Here is a 20,479-nt window from a genome sequence, read left to right as displayed (position 1 = left end):
CCAGTTCATTTCCATACTATTACACTAACAAAACATGAGAATTATAGGAATCATTTACCATTTTCTAGTTTTGTGTTTTCTGAATTCACAGATTAATTCACAGAATATTCACAGATTCATCACCTAAAAGATCTATAAACAATAATGAAAAAACATAATACTTATTGCTGGGGAACAAAACAATAGTGATAAATAATATCGACATTGTGAAGATCCACTAATTATTGATCAAAAGGGATTTTCAAAGCTGCCTGAAAATGCCATGACATTTTCACTGCCTTTATTAATGATAATAAATGTTTGACTCAGTTCCACCCTCATGTTTGACTCAGTTCCATCCTCATTTGTTCAATTAGTACAAACACATAAAATATATCCAAATATAGTAAGAATAATTGAGTATGTGATATCCATATGAAAAAAATGTTCTCTGTAATGGGCCATTTGCACAAAGATTGATTTTAAATAGTATTGCTTAGGGATACCCAATATGGTTCTTCCTAGTTTTAAAAACATCTCTCCTAAATAGAATGCAATTAAAAAAAACATTTATTAATTGTTTACCATAAGTACTGTGCAAAATCTATAGATAAGGAGTACAAGTAAGATAATTCTTTACATTAAGGAATTTATATACTATTAGAAGGAAACCAAATATAAAAATGAGTCGAGTCTAGAGAAAGATGTTTTAATGTGGCAAGTAAAAGAGGTCATGAGTGGACCTCACCTCTCTAAAAGTAATAACATATTAATTACTAATATGAGTACAGTTCCCAAAACAAAGTTGGGAGGAAAGTGAAATATATTTGTAGCAGAAGGCAAAAAGGAATGCTAAAGGACAAAGAAAATTGGGGCTGACTAGATAAACAGGTCTCAGTTAGGATATCCTTGACCCAGATCTGGAGTGCTAAATCTCTTCTTGGTTAGTGTTTAGAAATATGTTAGAAATATTTTTGCAGTGGTTGTAGATCAGAAAATAGGTGGATGAAAGACTATGGTAAAGTTTGTGGTTAGAGAGTTATAATGATATCACAATTAGAACAACCTCATTTTTGTTCTAAATTCTCACCGTGTTTTAGTTTTTTAAGGTCCAGTTGGAAAGTATAGCAGGAGCAGCACTGTCAGATCAGAAGGGAGCAAGGATGGGGAAAAAAATAAAAAATATATAGTCTAGGTTAACTTGGGCTCCAGGCAGAAGTTCCAAAAATCCTCCAAGAAAATAGTCACTGGAAGTCCAAGGTGCAGCAGCAATGACAAGTGGGAAGATGGCTGGAATGAATGACTAGAGCTAAACTATAGTATTTTCAACATTTTTTATTTTAACACATCAAGCCATGGGTGTGGAACTGAGACAAACACTTGGCAGTAAATGATAATAAATGTTGTGGCTTGAAGGTTTTGTAGTTTCATGACTAAGAAGATAAAATATAGAAATGCAGAAAGTTTTTGAAAGGCATAATGAATTCAATTGAGTTTGAAAGTCCATTGGGATAACAACATAGAAATGACAGGTAGGCAGCCGAAAAAATATATATAGAACTCATGATTCCATATATAGATTTGTTATGTACATATAGATAATATAGTTAAGATAAAGAATTATGTTGGCAAAGTTTAACAACCAAATTTACAGAGAGATAAAAGTGTGTAAGACATTTTCAAGTTTAATCTGTTTTATTAATGTTTTCTCTATCACTTTCTTATGCCTAGACAATAACAATAAGCTATGATGTGTAACCTTTGCAAATTTCTGTGGCCTAATTCAAGCTCACATTGAAAATTTTATAATGTCCTTAGCTTGTAAAAGAGGGATCTAATACATTCTTTGATAAAATCATAAAGGTAGTGAATGACATCAACAAGGAAGAGAAAAAAGAAAATAGAGTAGAAAAATAGGCCTTGGGAAACACCTGAATATGATTTTAGGATGGGGATCACGGTGGCTTACCATAGGAGATTATGAATTGAGACAGACAGAAGGAGAGCCAGGAGAAAGTAATGTCAAGTAATGCCATAGAACTGAGGGAGAAGATATGTAAGTATAAGAAACTGATCCACAGAGTCAGAGACTGCAGACGGTGAAGGATAAAGATTGAGGAAAAAGCCAATAGATTTTGCAAATAAGTGGCCATTAGTGACCTCAAAGAGAGTCTTTTCATCAAGGTGGTGAAAGTAAATCAGAGAATAGGGCCTAAAGGATTGAGTGGGGAAAAAAGAACTAAAGGAATAAATTTGAGTTGATTCTCTTTGGAATTTTATCAGTGATAATGTGATCATTAGAAGATGATAGCTGAAGAGCTCAAGGGAAGCTCTTATCTGGCTGATGGAAGGAGTCAGCAAAAAGGAAGAATGATTAGGAAGGGATGGGGATGATAATGAGTATCTTTTACTACTATTTTTCATATTTAATAGGACATCTCATTAACCTCACTTTGATTATGAATGCCGGTACTAAATAGGATCTAAGGGAGGCAGGATTTTGTCCCCTGTCTTCATAAGGAGGAACACAAATTAATATCCTATGACAGACGATTCTTCTTTCCTTTGTCCATAGGCATTACCAAGTCCGAGTTACCTTGAAGGTTCCCTCGAGAATTCCCCACAGATTGAGTGTCAAGATTGGTGGACAGACAGGTAAGTCTGGGGATGTAAAGGAAAAGAGGTCATTGGGTGCATTCAGGAGTGAATGAATGAGATATGGAGGGGAGGGCTATTGTACTGAAAACCAGTACAGGGTCTTTCAGGAGAAGAAGAATTTGAATATATAGTCAAAAACCATGCCATATATCATCTCTAGGCACTTAAGTTAGAATCACAGTAGTTCTAAAGTGAAGCAAAGTCTTGAACATGACTTTTAACAATGGATAAGTTTTGAATCATTTTTCCTCACCACTGATCACCTGTGCGTCCTTGACAAAAGTAGCTTCATTGTCTATAATAAGTGGAATTTGTACAAAATAATCTCATGCGTCTTCACTAGTTCTATAATTTTATGACATTTTGCACCTCAATTTCGTTATCCATAAAACGTGGACAATAGCACACATTTCACAATATTTTTGGAAGGATTATTTGGATGGGAGAGTCATAAATAGGACAAATGAAGTAGGGTTTTATGTAGGATACAAATATATAATTGTGTTTATGAACTGCTACCCTTTCCTGGCAGCCTGTCTTGATCTTCTGCATTCACAGGCCTGCTACCTCTTCTGGATTATGGATGTCTATACCATTGCCTTACCCTCTACCTTTTTATTTGGTTCTCCAGTCCCATTCTGCTGCAGATTTTCAAGCCATTCTTGATATCTTTCCCCACTCTCATCTCCAGCATTTTCCTCCTGCCTTCTCTGCCCTATCCATATTTAAAAGTTGATTTTTGTTTGTTTGTTATTGTTTTTGAGGAGGACCATCAGTTGCTTTGTGAAAGTATGACAGGCTTTCTGAGAAACAGAATTTTGCCACCCTCTGTGCTCAGCCAATAAGTCAATAAACATATATTAAGCACCTATTATGTACTAAGTATGTTGGCAACTCTCCAGCAACTCACTGTCTAATGGAGGAGGCTATATAACTATATAATAATAACTTTTATATTAATAGGAAATAATCAATAGGAGAAGGGTGGTTGAATGGAGGTAGGTCAGGAAAGACTTCCTGTAAAATATGGAATCCCAAATGGAAATGCAAGGAATATAGCAATCCAGGAGATAGATGAGAAGGAAGAGCATTCCAGGCCTGGGGCATAATCAGGAAAAATTCCAGGTTTGTGATATAACTGCCTTCAACTGGGATTAGCACATGAAAGCCTACAAATAATACAAATTCAAAACGTTATATACCAGAGACACAAAATCAATGTCTAATAGTGCTTTTAAAAAAAATCATTCATTCATCACATAAATAGCATTTTAATTATGTTTTTTCTGTCTATATTATCTCCTTAATAGAATCCAGACTTTGCATCCACTATTCCTAGCCAATTGTGATGATCAGTCCAAACACTTTATTTAGCTGGGATATGTGACTGATACGTATTGTCAATTATTCAACTGCACTTTTCGTAGGTGACAGAATTTAGCGTTTCTGCAGGGAAAAAAAAATATTCCAGATTAGCCTACAAATCACCTTTTATAGGGTCTAGTTTTTATCATGTTTACATATTTACTTTTGGCTTCACACCAATTCCCAGAGATTGCTAATCTCTTGAGTGCTGCTGAGGATTGCCTTGGTCAGGGTCAGGTGATGTTAATAGGTCACTTCCCAGGATCACTAAGAAACTATTTTATCATGTTCCATGTATGTGGATAAAGCAAATGGTTCCTTTACATGGGAATTGTCAAAATATTATTATGGAATTAATGCTAGAAATAAGCATAGAAATCATCTTTTCCAGACTTCTTAATCTTTTTTATATTCCACAGATCCCTTTAACTATCTGGTAAAGTCTATGTGCTCTATCTTTGAATAACATTTTAAAATGCATAAAATAAAATCTGATCTGATATGGGAACTAGTTAGCATAGTTCCTGGCACATGGAAGGTTTTTAATAACTCTTGATGATATGATTGACCTCTTGCCTCTGTAGTGTTTCAGTCTTCAGACTTTATGTGGGAGTACATGCATTTACCTCTAACTTAGTAAATCATTCCAATCTGAAATAATGGTAATAAATAATAAGCCTGCAGTGAGTTTCTTGTATATGTTTTTATGTTACCTGTTCTATCTCATAATAATAAAGCTAACATTTATGGAATGCTTTAAGGTTTTTCTTTACTTGGGTTTATGTTTGGGGTTAAAGCAAATACCTACATTTGGGAATTTTTTAGAAAATTGGTTCTCAGGAAGACAATACAATCATGAGCTTTATTATTATGTGATAGAGAGAACAGACAACATAAAAACACATACACACATAATGGCTATTTAAATAGAAGTTTGTTCCTATATATAAGCTTTAGGGGGAGGGAGATCTATTGCTTAAAGTTGGGGTGCAGGTGGTAAGACATGTACCTTAACCATAGACTTGGTTGAGAACAGATAATTGTGCCAGGTTTAGGCTTAAGTGAAGCTCAGATAGGAAGAATTTTTTTCTTGGAATCATAATCTGAAGAAAAGATCTAATGTCTAGTGGTAAGAACTCAATCAAAAAGATTATCTGTCTGTCACAGAGTTAATGCTGGAAAAATACAAGCTATTTTTGCTTGCATTTTGTTATGGGCATAAACCTTAGTGACTTAGCCTAAGTGGATCCATGTTGGAAGTTTATTGTGACAATTATAACATCAAACAATATAAAATTCACAATTATCACAGTATTACAGTATTTACAATTAACAAGTATTGTGATTATATTATCTTAGTTGATCCTCACAATGGCCCTGTGAGAAAGGTGTTAAAAATATCTTCATTTTACAGATGAGGAAACTGAGGCTGGGATGTTAATGACTTGTTTAAGGTCACACAGCTAGTCAGTGTTTGAGGTAGGATTCAAACTCAGGTCTTCCTGCCACAAACCCCAAACTTGCATCCACTTTGCCACATTCTCCAGTAGATGAGTTTGCATTCTTGCTGGGTCTCTATGTTACATCTGTATCAGGAGAGGGTCAGGAGAGGTTTGAGTTTTCAAGGAACTAGATAATCTCCAAACTTACTAATCAAGGGTTGTTTTACACTGAAATTCAGTCAGCTAAAGATTATAGAATTAGTGCTAGAAATAACCTGAGAGATCATCTATTCTAGACTTCTTAATCTTCTGTGTATTCCACGGATTTCTTTAGCAATTGTGATGGTCTATGGGCTTTATCTTTAAATAATATTTTAAAATGCATAAAATAAAATTTGTAGAATTACAAAGAAAGCAGATTATGTTGAAATGAAGATAAATGAAGATTTATATATTTACATAGAAATATATAAATGCATATGTGTTTGTCTCTCTGTCTCTGTCATTCTTTGTCTCTCTCACTGTCTCTGTCTCTCTCCCATTTTTCTTTTTGTTGTCTCTCTCCCCTTCCCTACTCTTCCTCCTCTTTTTATGTGACAGAACTTTTTAAGGTTAAGTACTTCTGACCTTATTCTACCCTTTAATTTAATAAAGGAAAAAACTGAGCCCGGGAGTGAAGAAATTCTCTCAGTACCTCTATGATATCTCTAGTGAAGGAGTTGGTTTTAGAATTCAGTTTTATATAGTTTGCTTTTGATTAGAACTAGCTGAGATGTTTTCTGAATGGTGTTTAGGGACTCAGTCCAGAATTTAATGTGTCTGGAAATTATGTCACTGGAAATTAAGCTTCCTTCAGAGCCTCCTCCACAGGCTTTCTCTGCACTGCTGTGGATTTCCTACTTCCCCTATTTGAAAAAAAACGGTCATCAAGCCAAACCCATCCTCCTCCCTTTGCCTTCCTCTTCACAAGCCCCACAGGGAACCCAGTCTTTTGAGTCTCTGTCAGGTCAGGGAAGAAAAGTCAATCTTGCTTTTCCCTGCTGTGATCTTGAGCCAAAACAATGCTATCTCGTAGAGTGCACTGCCTCCTACTTAAGGATTTTAAAAATAGCTTTCCATGGGGAAACAGACTTTGCTCCAGCATTCAAACAGAAAGCACTTGCCTGTTAAGGCTACCTGCTGTAAACCTTTTAATACTAAACAAGCAAGTGCCAGTCATTGCTCATTGGAGCAAGAAAAGATAACACAGAGAATCACTGAGCAACGTGGAAAAATTGCAGTCATTAGTTTCCATAATGTTGTGAGAGGTAATTTCCATCTCCATTAAGTAGAAACATTTAGTCATTTGGAAGCATAGGGGACCAGAGTAGAGTGGAGGTGGCTTGGGTTCTGGGAGGTGGGAAAGACACATTTATTTTCAAATAAATATAATCCAATTCCTTTCTTTTCTACCACCCTGGACCATTAAGACCATCTAAACACCAAATTGGCTAGTTTGCAGGGAGGGATAACAGGTAGGTGAAATATTTGCTATAAATCCAGAGTTGAAGTCCCATGTCTAAAGTTCTTCCACAATCTCTAATATCCTCTGTAAAGTCCAGACTAGCTCCCTGCAGGCCTCAGAGTCAGCCAGAGTCAGGATCAGCAAAAGTCCTCAGTCTTTAGGGGAAGAAGTGAAGGGGATGGGCAAAACTACCACAAACTTTCCACCCATCTCCCTTCTCATTGTTCTCCTCCAAAGTGACTCTGGCTTGTCTTACTCCACCCCCTAATCCCTCCTACAATTATCTGTATACACCAAAAGATTGAGCCAGCACAAAATAGTGGGAAGGGCCATTTTCCCAAACATATGCTAATAGAATTATTGTCCAATAGGTAATTAGCCGTAAGTGCTTGGCTGTCTGATTCCAGTGCATCTAACTCAAGAGTTTCAGCCCTTTACAATCCTCTCTAAGCCTGTTTCCTCCTCTGAAAAATGAGAAGGATGAATCCAATACTTACCTCACAGGATTGTTGAGAGATTTCATAGTAGAAATGTTGGCAAAGGGCTTTGAAATATATTTCTAAAATATTGCTGTCATCTACCTCAACTTCATCATTATCACTTTTTCCATCATTACTGTCATTATTGTCATAGTTATTCTAACTACTATATAATTTCTCAAAGCTCTGTATCCCTACTGGCTCCAGATATGATGGGAAGGCCAAACACTCACCACACATACCACTACAACCCTGGACTTAAATGGTGAAGAATTTGAATTCTCTCTCTATCCAGAACCACTTACTAGTTGCATGACCCCATTGAGGCAAGATACTTAATCTCAATTCCTAGTCTGTACAATCAGGATAATCACTTGTATACTTCCTGCTTCACATGGGGCATTAAAAGCTAAGTGATTTCTAAACCTTAAATTCGGTTCAGCGGAAGTTCAAACAATCTCATCTTTTTAATGACTGGGTTGACTGATCCTCAGTCTAGCTAATCTACGAGCCTACCATGTGCAGTCAGCATCTGTGCTAAGGCCTGGGGAAAATGAAAAGATGACTGAAATGTAGCTCTGATGAATAGAAAGGTACAATGCATACACAAATAACTGTGATGGAAATGGAAAACAGCTACAGGAGGGAAAGAAGCAGAGCTTCTCTGATAAGAACATCTACATGTTGTATTGTGAGTTATAGAATAAAGTTGTGTATTTGCTGCTGCAAACATCATTTTCCCTGGTTTACAGATGAAGACCCTAAAGTCCCAAGAAGTTATTATTATTACATAAATAATATGTGTGATAATCAAAGATCCAGTTCAGATATTCACATTCCAAACTCAATATTTTGAGCTAATACAGATTGGGAGGGGTGTTTGTATAGGGCAGAGGATTCTTATTTCCCTGGTCATCTTAAAAAAATGCCAGACTGTGAAGTTATTTCCTTTTTAGTAGTGTTTGGCACCTAGTAGGGGCTTAATAAATGTTTATTGATTAATTGATTGATTATGTTGGTTCACCCCTGGCCAACATCTGTTAAGGACCGACAGGTCAGTTCTCTAAAAGCCTGCACAGCTGTGAATCATAACATCTGACGGAGTTGCAAAGCAGCCTTTGCTGACACAGGTATTGCTTGTGGATTGGGAATGAAATAAATTAGAAGCAAGAGGGAAGAGGAGAGAAGTCAGAACACAACTGCCTCTCAGTCTCCTTGTATCATCGTCAGCCTCTCACAGGAAAAGATTCATTCTACAGGTCTGAGTTAGACCTTCAGCACCCACTGGCAGGTGGCTCCTGTATCACAACAAACATATATTCAAATGTAAAGGGAAATAAGACACTTTACTCACCATATGCTGGGCTATGAATCAGATATTGGGCTTAGCACTGGACCTTCCATTAGCTCATTAGGTGACCTTTGAAAAAAGTGAACATTGTTTCTCTCTTTCTGTTTCTCTGTCTCTTGTCTGTCTGTCTCTGTCTTTCTGTCTGTTTCTATCTGTTCCTGATTCTCTGTCTCTGTCTCTCTGTTCTTCTCTCTCTTTCTTTCTCTCTTTCTATCTCTCTCTGTTTCTTGTCTGTCTGTATCTCTCTGTCTGTTTCTGATTCTGTCTCTGTCTTACTTGGTCTCTGACTCTGTCCCTCTCTCCTTCTTTCCCTCTGTATCTCTTTCTCTTTCCCCCTGTATTTCTCTCTCTCTCTCTTCCCCTCCCTCTCTCTCTCTCTCTGTCTCTCTGTCCTCCACTTTCTACCCCCCCTCTTTCTTGTTGGTATATCAACATAGAAATCTATTATAAGGAAGCCTGATAACATAGAATGACACTTTCACTTAGGAGGGATATTGTTTCTGGATACAAACTAGAGTTTAGTTTTATTCACAAAATCAGCTTTTGTTTCATCAAATGGCCTATGCTCTACAGTGAAAAAGCAGATGTGTTTATATTAGCATTTTTTAAACATCCAAATTAATAGGAAATTCCCATCATGCTTTTTACCTCTTCACAGAAGCTCTGGAGAGTTAGAGATGCAATTCTCTACAATTCTTCTTCTTAGCTAATTGGAAATGTCACATGGAGAGGTTCAGATAAAGGAATCATTTTTGAAGTATTTGGCTTTTAATCAAAATGGTCCTAAGTGGAAAATATTACGTACCTAACCCTACTTAAAAAAATAATGAATCCAATTTAGCCACTCTGATTTAGTACAAAGCATCTTTTTTAAACATTATACCTGGTTTGACAATATGTGAATGTTCAAAATGCATTTAAGGCTCTTGACAGCCTTGTCCAGTTTTCTTTCATTACTCCACACACTCTCCAATGAAAGTAAATTTTCCTGATTACTATTCAGAATTAAAATCAACATTTTTTAAATTACCTAGTATGTGCCAGATCCTGTTCTAAAAATGTCCTTATATTCCATTTCCCTAACAACTGTCTTCCATGCCTAGAATGCTCTCACTCTTCACCTCTTCCTTTTAACATTATTGACTTCATTTAAGATTCAACTAACTTTGCTAACTTTTACAGCAAACCTTTCCAATTTGCCCACCCACTTGAACCTTTCAATTCTGTATGTATTTATTAATGTGCATACTGTTTGCCCTCATTTGTATAAGCACGTTGAGTACAGTGCTCATATTGTATGTTTGTATTATTGCTTTTTATTTTTAAATATCTCCACATTGCCTGGTACAAAGTAAATGCTTAAAGAAATGCTTATTGATTGATTGTTCCCTGTCCACTTAAGTTAAGGACCTACACTTCATTATCTAGATCAAGTCATTCAATTCCTCTAAACCTCAGTTTTCTCTTTTGCAGTAAGTGAATAATAACAAGCACACTAGCTGATCCTAAAAACTATTGATAAGGACAGTGCTTTGTCTCAGTATGTCACTATATAAACAAGAGCTTTTGTTGTAATTATTGAACAGATGTGTGTGGATAGTTAGAGCTGATTATTTAAAAAACAAGATAGCTAAGTTTTGCAAAGAAGAGATTGTTGAATTTGAGGATGGGATCATAGAGACTTCATTTCAATTCTGTTCTCAAACACTTATTAGCTGTGTAGTCCTGGACAAGTTATCTAATTCCTACCTACCTCAGTTTCTTCATCTGTAATATGGGAATAATAATAGCACCTACCTCTCTCGGTTGTTATGAAGATGTGATAATATTTGTGAAATGCTTTGCACATTCCAAAGTATGACATAAATCCATTTTATAACTGTTATGACAATTTAGGGGCATGACAGGAGAGTCTTTCCTTGGGGAAAACAAAAGAAATAAACAAAAACTCAAAGGATCTTATTCTAAAGTGGAACCTTTTAAATGACCACAATGATGAGAAACTGAAAGTCATTTAGAATCATTTAATGAAAGGGAAACCAAAACTAATCTGATTCTAATTGGCCACCAATAGGTCCTAGGCCAAGCCTCATTCTGTCATTGTTTGGATCCTGATTGACTCAGAATGAATATTGCATCAATATAAATTGAATTCAATATAAATTTATTGAAAAAAATTGAACATAAATTGGACTCCTATCTGCAAGAAGTCTTATTTGCAAAAAAAAAAAAAGGGGGGGGGGGGTCAGAAACCCTGAGGGTCTTCCCCTCTCAGATTTATTCATTCATCTATTCATTCATTCATTTATCTATTTACTTACTTATTTATTCATTTATTCCTCTATTTATTTATTTATTCATTAATTTATTGATTTATTTAGATTTGGGGGGGATTCTTTGCTTCTATTGCTACCTTAGCCTTAATCACTGAATGGGTCCTTGGCCTAAGTCAAACTGAGATGTGTTGAAAGCCTTAGCTTAAAAAGGCCAAGATCTCCTACTAAATCCAGTGTCATCTCCAGGCTTCCTGATCTATATCTGTCCACTGGACCCAGATGGTTCTGGAAGGCAAAGTGAGCAGGTGACTCTGTCCAGCCCTCCCTCATTTAAATCAGCTCATTAGCATCATGAAATCATTTTGCTGAAATCCTGGGCCTCTTAGAGGATGAAGGTCAAACAGCAACAACAACATTAGTAAAGGGAGACATAATAGTATGGAAGGAACAAACTTGAAATGTCCATATTGCATTTGTATGTGTATATTTTGTGCCGTGTCTAACTGGAATGGGCCACCTTGGGAGGAAATGGTGATTCTCTCCCCTAAGAAGTCTTCAAACAAAGAATGGATAACAACTTGTAGTGATAGCATGGACAGGATTCTTTCTCAGGTATGGATTTCAGGTATTTGGTTTGGCCACTGAGGACTATTTTAACTCTGAGCTTCTGTGATTCAGGGATATGACTGTTACTGTATCATGCTGTCAAGTCTGGGATGAAGATGGATTTGAGTTAAATAGTCTCAACTCCTAAAGAAGTGTCCTAAGGCTTTGAGAACTCACCCTGAAATTTGAAGAACTTATTTAAAAGGCAATATTAGGTGCAGATTCACTAAATATTAGAACTCATATAATGCTATTCTTCTCATTTGATAGAAAAATGATGACCAAATATATGAATTGCTTCTAATCTGTTCCCAATTTTGATTTGCTTTATAAGCTGCTGCTGCCTTAACAGTGAAGTGGAACTTCAGTTTATAGAATTATATCTCAGACTTGAAAGTGATCTCAGAGAGCAATTCATCTGACTTTACATCAGGACAGATGGGTGGCAGTGGATAGAGGACTGGCTCTAGAGTCAAGATCACCCAAATTCAAATGTGAACTCAGATTCTTATTACCTGTGTGATTCTTGGCAAGTCATTTAACCTTATTTACTTCAATTTCCTCCACTATAAAGTGAACTGGAGAAGGAAATGGCAAATCATTCCAATATTTTTGTCAAGAAAACCCCAAATGGCATTGCAAAAAGTTGGCTGTGACTAAAATGATAGAATATCAACAATATCCCATAAATAGCATATCTGACAAGTAGTTTTCCTGCTTGAAGATCTCCAGTGGGGCAGCTAGGTGGTTGATTCAAGAAAGTACTAACTACACTTTAAGTCGAGAAAAGTTGAGTTCATGGCCTGCTTAAGCAAACCATTTAAGCTCTGTCTCCTACAGTTTTCTCATCCATAAAATGAGAATAATAGAATCTTACCTCACTAGTTTATTATAAGGATCAAAGAAAATATTTGTAAAGTGTTTTATACTTAAATTAAATGAATTAGTTATTATTACTATTGCTGTTGTTATTTTTTTCTAATGAGAGACCCCTGTTCCAAGGTAGCTTAATCCATGTTTTTATAGCTCTAGTAATGTACCTCCCATCTCCCTCATCTCTGCCTTTAAAGCATGTAGGTCTTTTCTTCTCTGTCATCATTCTTCATTGTTCCTAACTCTATCTTTTGGAGTGAAGAATAACAAGTTTAATCCTCTCAAACACTTATCTGACACTCATTCAATGAGTGTTTATTTAAATGCCTACTATGTGGCAGCCATTGTACTAATTGATAGAGATACAAAGAAAGGCAAACAAATAAACCATTCTCTGAGTCTTTCAAGCACCTGAAAAAGTGAACTTCTTATCATCATCTCTACTTTTTAGATTAAACTTCATTTAGCACAACTTTAAGATATCCATCATTCTGGTAAATATCTTTGTTCTTGTGGCAACACATTGTACAATATATATTCTAACCAGGAACACAGTACAGTGAGCTTACCTACTCAGTCCTTTATAATATTTCTCTTTTAAGGTTGTTTAAGGTTGTATTTTGGAGGCATCTAGGTGGTCCCAGTGATAGAGCACTGGGTTGAGAATCAGAAAGATATGAGTTCAGAATCAGCCTTAAACTCTTTAATGTGTGACCCAGAACAAGTCACTTAATTCCCATTTACCTCAGTTCCTCATTTGTAAAATGGGGACACACTGGAGAATGAAATAGCAAACTACTCTAGTATCTTTTCCAAGATGGACTAGTCCATGAGGTCATGAAGAATCAGATAAAATGGGATGATTGAACACAATCATGTTTAATTTTTTGACTGCCCTACTATGCTATTGTTTAGTGGGTTGAAATTTCATTGCCATAATCAAATTGAAGAAAGGGCAATATTTCCTTTGGATAATTACAAGCAAACTTTTCTTTGAAACCAAGGTCCATCTTTTTTAAAATTTTATTTGTATTTTCTCCATGATGCTGTTCAGCATAAAGTCATGGAATACTATTGTCTAGTATAACTGGTGTCGGGGATGATACAAAGAACAACGAAAAAAAGAATCATTGGGGCTAACAATGCATTACCAAAAAAAGGCTATGAGGAACAAGTTGTATAAAACAAAAACATTAAAGTTTTATGCTTAAAAAATAAAATAAGATAGTTGCATGATGAAATTCAGAAATAGTCATTTTATAATGGATAATTAGGTGCTCCATTATTATGTTCAGGATCTCAAAAGACCTTAAAGAAGATCTTAGCATACTGAATTTTATTTCTGGTGATGAACGAATAAAGAAGATAGACAGAAGATGCCAAGGACTGGCAAGCATAGATAGGTTGTTATTTGAAAGTCCACATCAGTGAGATCACAGATACACTAGAATATCATAATGTTTACTCCTACTGAGATTGTAGTCAATGAATACTCTGCCCTATATCCTCAATCTGTTTTAGATAAATTATTTGTAAGCCTTAAGTGCTTCATTTTTTAAAAAAAACTGAAAAATTTCAAACTGTTATTCTTTTGACATAGAGGATGTCTAGCATTTTTCTGTCTGTCATTCTTACAATAGATTTCCCAAGCATTTATTAAATGCTGACTATGATTTGGGCATTGTGCTAAGCCTTAGTACTTCAAAAACAAAGTGAGTCTGCCTCAAAGAGCTAATATTATTTTTTTATTATTTTTAAAAGTGTTTTGTTTGCAAAATCCAAAAACAATTCTAACATTAATTTAAAAAAAATTCTGAGTTCCAAATTAATTTCTCTTCCCCTCCCCTAAGACAATGCATAAACTATACATGTTCAATAATGCTAAACATATTCCCATAGTAGTCACATTGTGAAAGAACATGCAAAAAAAAACTAAGAAAAATATAAAAAAAGTAGAAAATAGCATTCTTTGATTTGCATTCAAGTTGTCAGTTCTTTCTCTGGATATGGATAGTATTTTTAATCATGAGTCCTTTGGTAGTGTCTCAGATCATTGTATTGCTGAAAATAGCTAAGTCATTCAAAGTTGAATGTAGCACAATATTGTTTTACTGTGTATAATGCTCACTTCACTTTGCATCAGTTTGTATAAAGTCTTAAGATTGTCTAAAATCATATTGCTTGTCATTTCTTATAGCACAAAAGTATTCCATCACAATCATACATCACAGCTGTTCAGCCATATTCCGATTGATGAACATTCCCTCAGTTTTTACTTCTTTACCACAGAAAAGAACTATCAAAATTTTGTACAGATAGGCCCTTTTCTTTTTCTTCTTCTTTTTAAAAATTTCTTTAGAATACAGAATTAGTAGGGTTATTGCTGGATGAAAGGATATGCAAAGTTTTATAGCCATTTGAGTATAGAGTACTAGCTGCCGGAAGGGATGAGAGTAGAATCAGAAAAGGCCTCATGCAGAAAGAAAGACTTTGCTGAGCTGATGTCTGGAAGAAAACCGTAGATTTTGAAATGTGGTACTGAGGAAGAAGAATATCCTGAAAGGGAAAATCAGTACAAAGGCATAGAGATGAAGAATGGAGTCATATTATAAAATGTGTTTTTTATGAAACTAAGTCTCAATAGTAAGTGGCAAACTTTGGCCTTTAACACAGATGACTCCTCCTTTAGTATTTTCATTTCCTACTCTGTCTTTCTCTCAGTTGACTCCTGAGCACAATGACTGACCTTTCTTCTAATGAGGCTCTGGCAAATATAGTAATAGTGGTTACAGTCCTTGCTGGGAACTTTGTTTGCTGATCTGGAAAATGAGGCAACAGGGACTAAATGATGTATGTGATTCATTCAAGTATTCATATTCTATAATTTTTCCATCTGTTTTTTTGAGGATAATGATTGTGATGGGGAACAGAATGTTATCTTTTCAAGTAAGTTTATGCTTATGAAATGCACCCTAGAACAATGTGTTATATATATTTGTTATTAATTGCTAATAGACCAGATCTTTTCCAAGGTAAAAATTATCATTAGAGTCTTGTAAACCTGTCTACCATAGTAATAAAGACCAATAACATTGACAATAATGTGATTCAGGAAAAAAAAAAACCCACAATTCTTTACAAAACAAAAAAAAGATATTCATCATCACATTTAATTCACCAACTCTGTAAAGGAAGGTTATTCTCTGGGACATTCTTCCTGTATGATTCTTCTCTGAGTCTCAGTATCCTAATCTGGGATAGCTACTACCATGGTGAATAGAGCACTGAGCTTGAAGTCAAGATGACCTGAGTTCAAGTCAAACTTCAGGCACTTTGTAGCTGTGTGATTCTAGGAAAATCGCTTAACTTCTTTTTGCCTCAGTTTCCACATCTATAAAATGAGCTTGGAAAAAGAAATGGCAAATCATTGTAGTATCTTTGCCCAGCAGATCTCAAAATGAGGTCATGAAGAGTCAGATTCAGTTAAAATGACTGAACAACAAAAATACATGGTCCTGTTCTCTCCATGAATAAGTTTGGGTAGAGACACAATTTATTTGAAATGTACTCATCCCACAAAAGAAAAATGAATTGGTCACTTTTCACTTAGGTTCTTCTCGGTTTTGTTATGTTACTAAACTATGATTGTCTATGAAATAGCAGTGTTTGGTTCTCCAGAGGAAGTGTGAGATTGGCTCCCACTGGACATAATTTGGTGGAATCATCTTTAAGAGATGCCTTCATCACCACTATTAGGGGATGATCATAGATTTAGCGGTAGAAGGGACACCCTCAGAGGCCATATAATTGGACCTCTTTACTTCACAGATGAGAAACCAGAGAGGTTAATAATAACTTGTTCCAGTTCACACATGTAGAAAATGCTCAAGATGTGATTTAAACCAAAGGCCTTTCATTCTTAATCTAGGGGTCCTTTTTATTGTACTACTGTGAGCCAAGATAAAATAATTTTAAAAGAGATAGTGGGGAAAGGAGCTAGAGGAAGGGACATTTCCTAGTCAATATTCCATTGCCAAAATTACCCAAGTTAAACAGAGTTCAATACTAGTAAAGAAGTATCAAAATAAAATAAAATAAAATAAAATAAGCAAAAAACAATGCCCCCCTCCAAAAAAAGCCCTAGAATCATTTTGAGTCACGTAGCTCCAGGATAGAGTCCTGGACTTGGCCTTAGGAAGACCTTAGTTCAATTTTGGCTTTAGACACCTAAGCCGTATGACCTTGAGCAAGGCACTTAACCTGGTTGTCTCAGTTTCCTCATTTGTAAAATGAACTTGAGAAGGAAATGGCAAAACCACTCCAGTTTATTTGTCAAGAAAAAATCAGTTGAGATAGACACAATTGAATTAACTGAACAGTAACAAAACCCTTGGCCAAACTAATTAAAGACGAGCAAAGGACAGAAGTATTGCAGGTTACAGGTTTGTTTGGAATAATAGATGTCACCTATCAAGGGAAAACTTTTTTTTTATTCATTTTTGTAGCTGTAACAGTCTGCCTTGTTCAACAGCAAAATTCTTTTAAAGTTAGAAAATCACCAGGTATAAGCATTTTCAATAGGAAGCAGCAATTTGAGGAAGGCTGGAACTGTATCATGTGTATCATAAGCTTTTCAATATTTAGTTTCTAAGCTCAGGAAGCAGGAGATAGTGAAAGAAGACTTAACTCTAGAATTTGAGGTTTATGACCATAAAAAATAATCCTTAAAGCCTCATTTCATTATAATTGGCTAGCTTTGTGATCCTGTGTATTTCATTTTACAATTTAAAAACAGTATTCTGAGTTTCCATCAGGCTTAATTTAAAAAAAAAAGAAGGAAGAAGAAAAAGAAAAGAAGAAAAGAAAACAAGACAAAGAAGAAGCAGAAACAGAATCAGAAAAAGAGAAGCAAGAGAAGAAGAAAGTAGGAAGAAAAAGGAGGAGGAGAAAAAGAAGCTAAGAACTGATACAGAATCTAGTTCAAGCTTCATCAATATTCTAAACCTATTTTCCCAACTACATAATGGAGTTTATTATAACACTTTCATAAATGATCACAGTGGAGTGTTGTAAGGAAACTAATCTAAAGTTCCATAGAAATGTGAGCTGTCTGTACCAATGTGTACATTTCCATAAGATAGGTACTTTATCGTCAGCACATTAAGGAATGGTAATTTTGTGCATGGGAGAGGTTTCTTCATTAGAAAGATGTTATAATTCCTCTATAACTCATTAAATTGTCTAAGAGAGCAGTTTTCAGCCAATTGATGAGCATCTTAGAATTTACTTATTATCATCTTTCTTATCTTCCTATCCACATCTACCCCACAATGAGCTTTCAGTGGACATTCATACCTATATGGAGCTTAATTTGCACAGTGTGTCCAAAGGCATGACATTATCATTGCTCCCATTTGAGAGAAGATGAGCTGAATCCCAGAGGCATAAGTGACTTTTCTAGTGTTACAGGGTGAGTAAATGGCAATCAAGTCTTAAGCCTACATTATCATACTTCACTTAGGGACTTTTCAGCCACTAGTTGGAATAGTGGAAAGGACAATGAACTGAAGTGTCAGGTAAATCTCAATTCAAATCCTGCTTCAAATCCAAGCTTCAAATCTATCCACTGGAACAGCCCTGGACCTGGAAACAGGAAGACTAATTTTGAATTAAATCAAGCTGTATGACCCTGGGCAAGACCTTTCAGTATATTTGCCAAGAAATACTCAAATAGGGTCACAAAGATTCAAACATGACTGAAAAATGACTGATTGATCTGAACCATTGGCAAGTCTCACTCAGTGCCTTTGAGTTAGCTTTTCTTTATCTCTAAAATGATGGAGATGATTATCAGTTGGTGAGTGTTTATTTTTTTCAACTTTCTTTTAGATTCCAAGTGTTCTAAACCATGGATACTGTTGTAGTAGCTGTCTTGTCAGGGTAAGGTTTCATAATTTCTGTTTTGGAAAGGTATGAGAGGTCAGAGGATCGGAAAAAATGATTCTCTATCACGTTGCTCATGTATCCAGAAGTCTCTTTGTTTGTAAAATGAGAACATTAATAGTACCTACCCGAAGTTTGTTGTGAGGACCAAATGAGAAACTATGTAAAGTGTTTCACAAATATTAAAGGATTTATAAATGCTATCTCTTTTTTTTTTTCAGAGCAGTTGGAAAATTAGAAAATATTCCAGTTTCTTTGTCAAGCAAATCCTATAGGGTCATGGACAATCAGGTGTGATTGAAACAACTCAAAGCAACAACAATATCTATTATTTTTTATTTATTTGTATGTATGTTTATTTTAAATTGGAGTAATGGAAGTAAGGGAAATACCAAACCTTACCATCTAGAAAAAAAGGAATATTACCTTGGAAGTAAAGGTGAAAAAAAAAAGGAAGCAGAAGAAAAATAATATCAAATTCCTATAACATTTTCCTACAGTTGGAAATCACTTGCATTTCTGAGATTCTTCTCAACCTATGCCACTTTGCTCACTTGGCTGATGGCTGTGCATTGAGAGTAATGAATATGTTTGTAGGGTACCACTAATTTTGCACACACAGAAAGGCTGTGTTTATCTAATGTAGAGGGGGTGTGACCCAGGTCTCACTAGTTTGCTCCACATAATGATTATATCCTTGGGTAATTAAAGCCACAGCCACTGCACACACTCTGCGGGAAATGTCTCATTTTCATTAGTCAGTTTGCATATTTCCAGGTGACATGAATGAGGACAGTTATGGAGCTTCCTTATCTATTCCAGAGTCAGCAAAAAAGGAGCTCAAATAATAAGAACAGCTTTCTGTCTCAAGGCACCTATTTTAATTCTTGCTGTTCCTTAAGAAAAGCAATATAGCACAATGGGGAAAGCACTAGGTATGGAATCAGAGTAACCCTTCCCCAGCTTCAAATCCCATCTAAATTATTTAACAATCTATGATCTTGGTCATTTTCTTCCCATTTTTACCCATCATTTTGAAACTAAGGGAGGTAAAGTAGAATGATTCCTAACATTGCTTGCAATTCTAAAGTTCTATAAGTATTTAAGCCAACCCCCTTCTTCTCCAGAGGATACAGCTGAAAAGCAGAGAGGAGTATTCACATTTTCCTTGATCTGCAAGTTATATAATAACCCTTTGAAAAATGGAAATAAGTTTAGTTTGGTATGGTTTGTCCATGATTAGATTATGTTAACTCTTTGTGATCACCGTCTCTTTTTTCTAAATGCCCACTAATTATTCATTTAATAACTCATTTGGCATTTTTCTAGGATCTGAAATCAAGTTCACGGGCATATAATTGGCAAACTATAATCTTTTTTCCTGGGATCAAATCTCTGAGTAAGGAAAGATTGAATACTTACTTTCATCTTCTTGCTATCTAGACATTTATTAACAGACAACAATTTGCAAGGTCCTCAGTTCAGGATTAAGATGGTTATGAAGGTGAAAATGTATTTTATTTCAACTGACATTAATTAATCCATATGGATATTATATGGATCCACAATACATGTGTAGTACATGGGTATATATGTATATATACATATACAATTTCTCATCTCATTTAGTGAGAAATATATGATATATATTATCTAATTTGATAGATATACACACATATATAGATATATGTATATATTCATATATGTATAAACACATATATATGTGCATATGTCCATATGTATCCCTGTGCATAAGGATAGAGAATATATAAAAAGACATCAGTCATCATTGTTAGTATTTTTTCCTTGTATCATTACATTTCCTCATAGTAGGTAAAATAGTCATTATTTCCCACATTTTGTAGCTCAGGAAACTGATTTCCAGTAACATTATATCCCAGAGATACAAATCACTTGCCCAGTTTATGTATCATATCCAGGATTTAAGGCAATATATAATAATCATCAATTAGCGACATGGACAATAGAACACAGCTGGGAAT

General features: G+C 35.3%; 1 protein-coding gene across 1 annotated transcript in view; it reads left to right on the top strand.

The window, feature by feature from the left end:
* The window catches only part of FAM135B (family with sequence similarity 135 member B), a 412,962-nt gene that overhangs the window by 161,318 nt on the left and 231,165 nt on the right, over positions 1-20,479 (top strand). The window contains exon 3 of the mRNA XM_031947238.1: positions 2,555-2,634. Coding sequence (XP_031803098.1) covers positions 2,555-2,634 — 80 coding nt within the window. The remainder of the gene's footprint in view (positions 1-2,554; positions 2,635-20,479) is intronic.

The sequence above is a fragment of the Sarcophilus harrisii genome, chromosome 1 (assembly GCF_902635505.1).
Source record: "Sarcophilus harrisii chromosome 1, mSarHar1.11, whole genome shotgun sequence".
NCBI lineage: Eukaryota > Metazoa > Chordata > Mammalia > Dasyuromorphia > Dasyuridae > Sarcophilus > Sarcophilus harrisii.
This window is presented reverse-complemented; position numbering and strand designations above follow the sequence as displayed.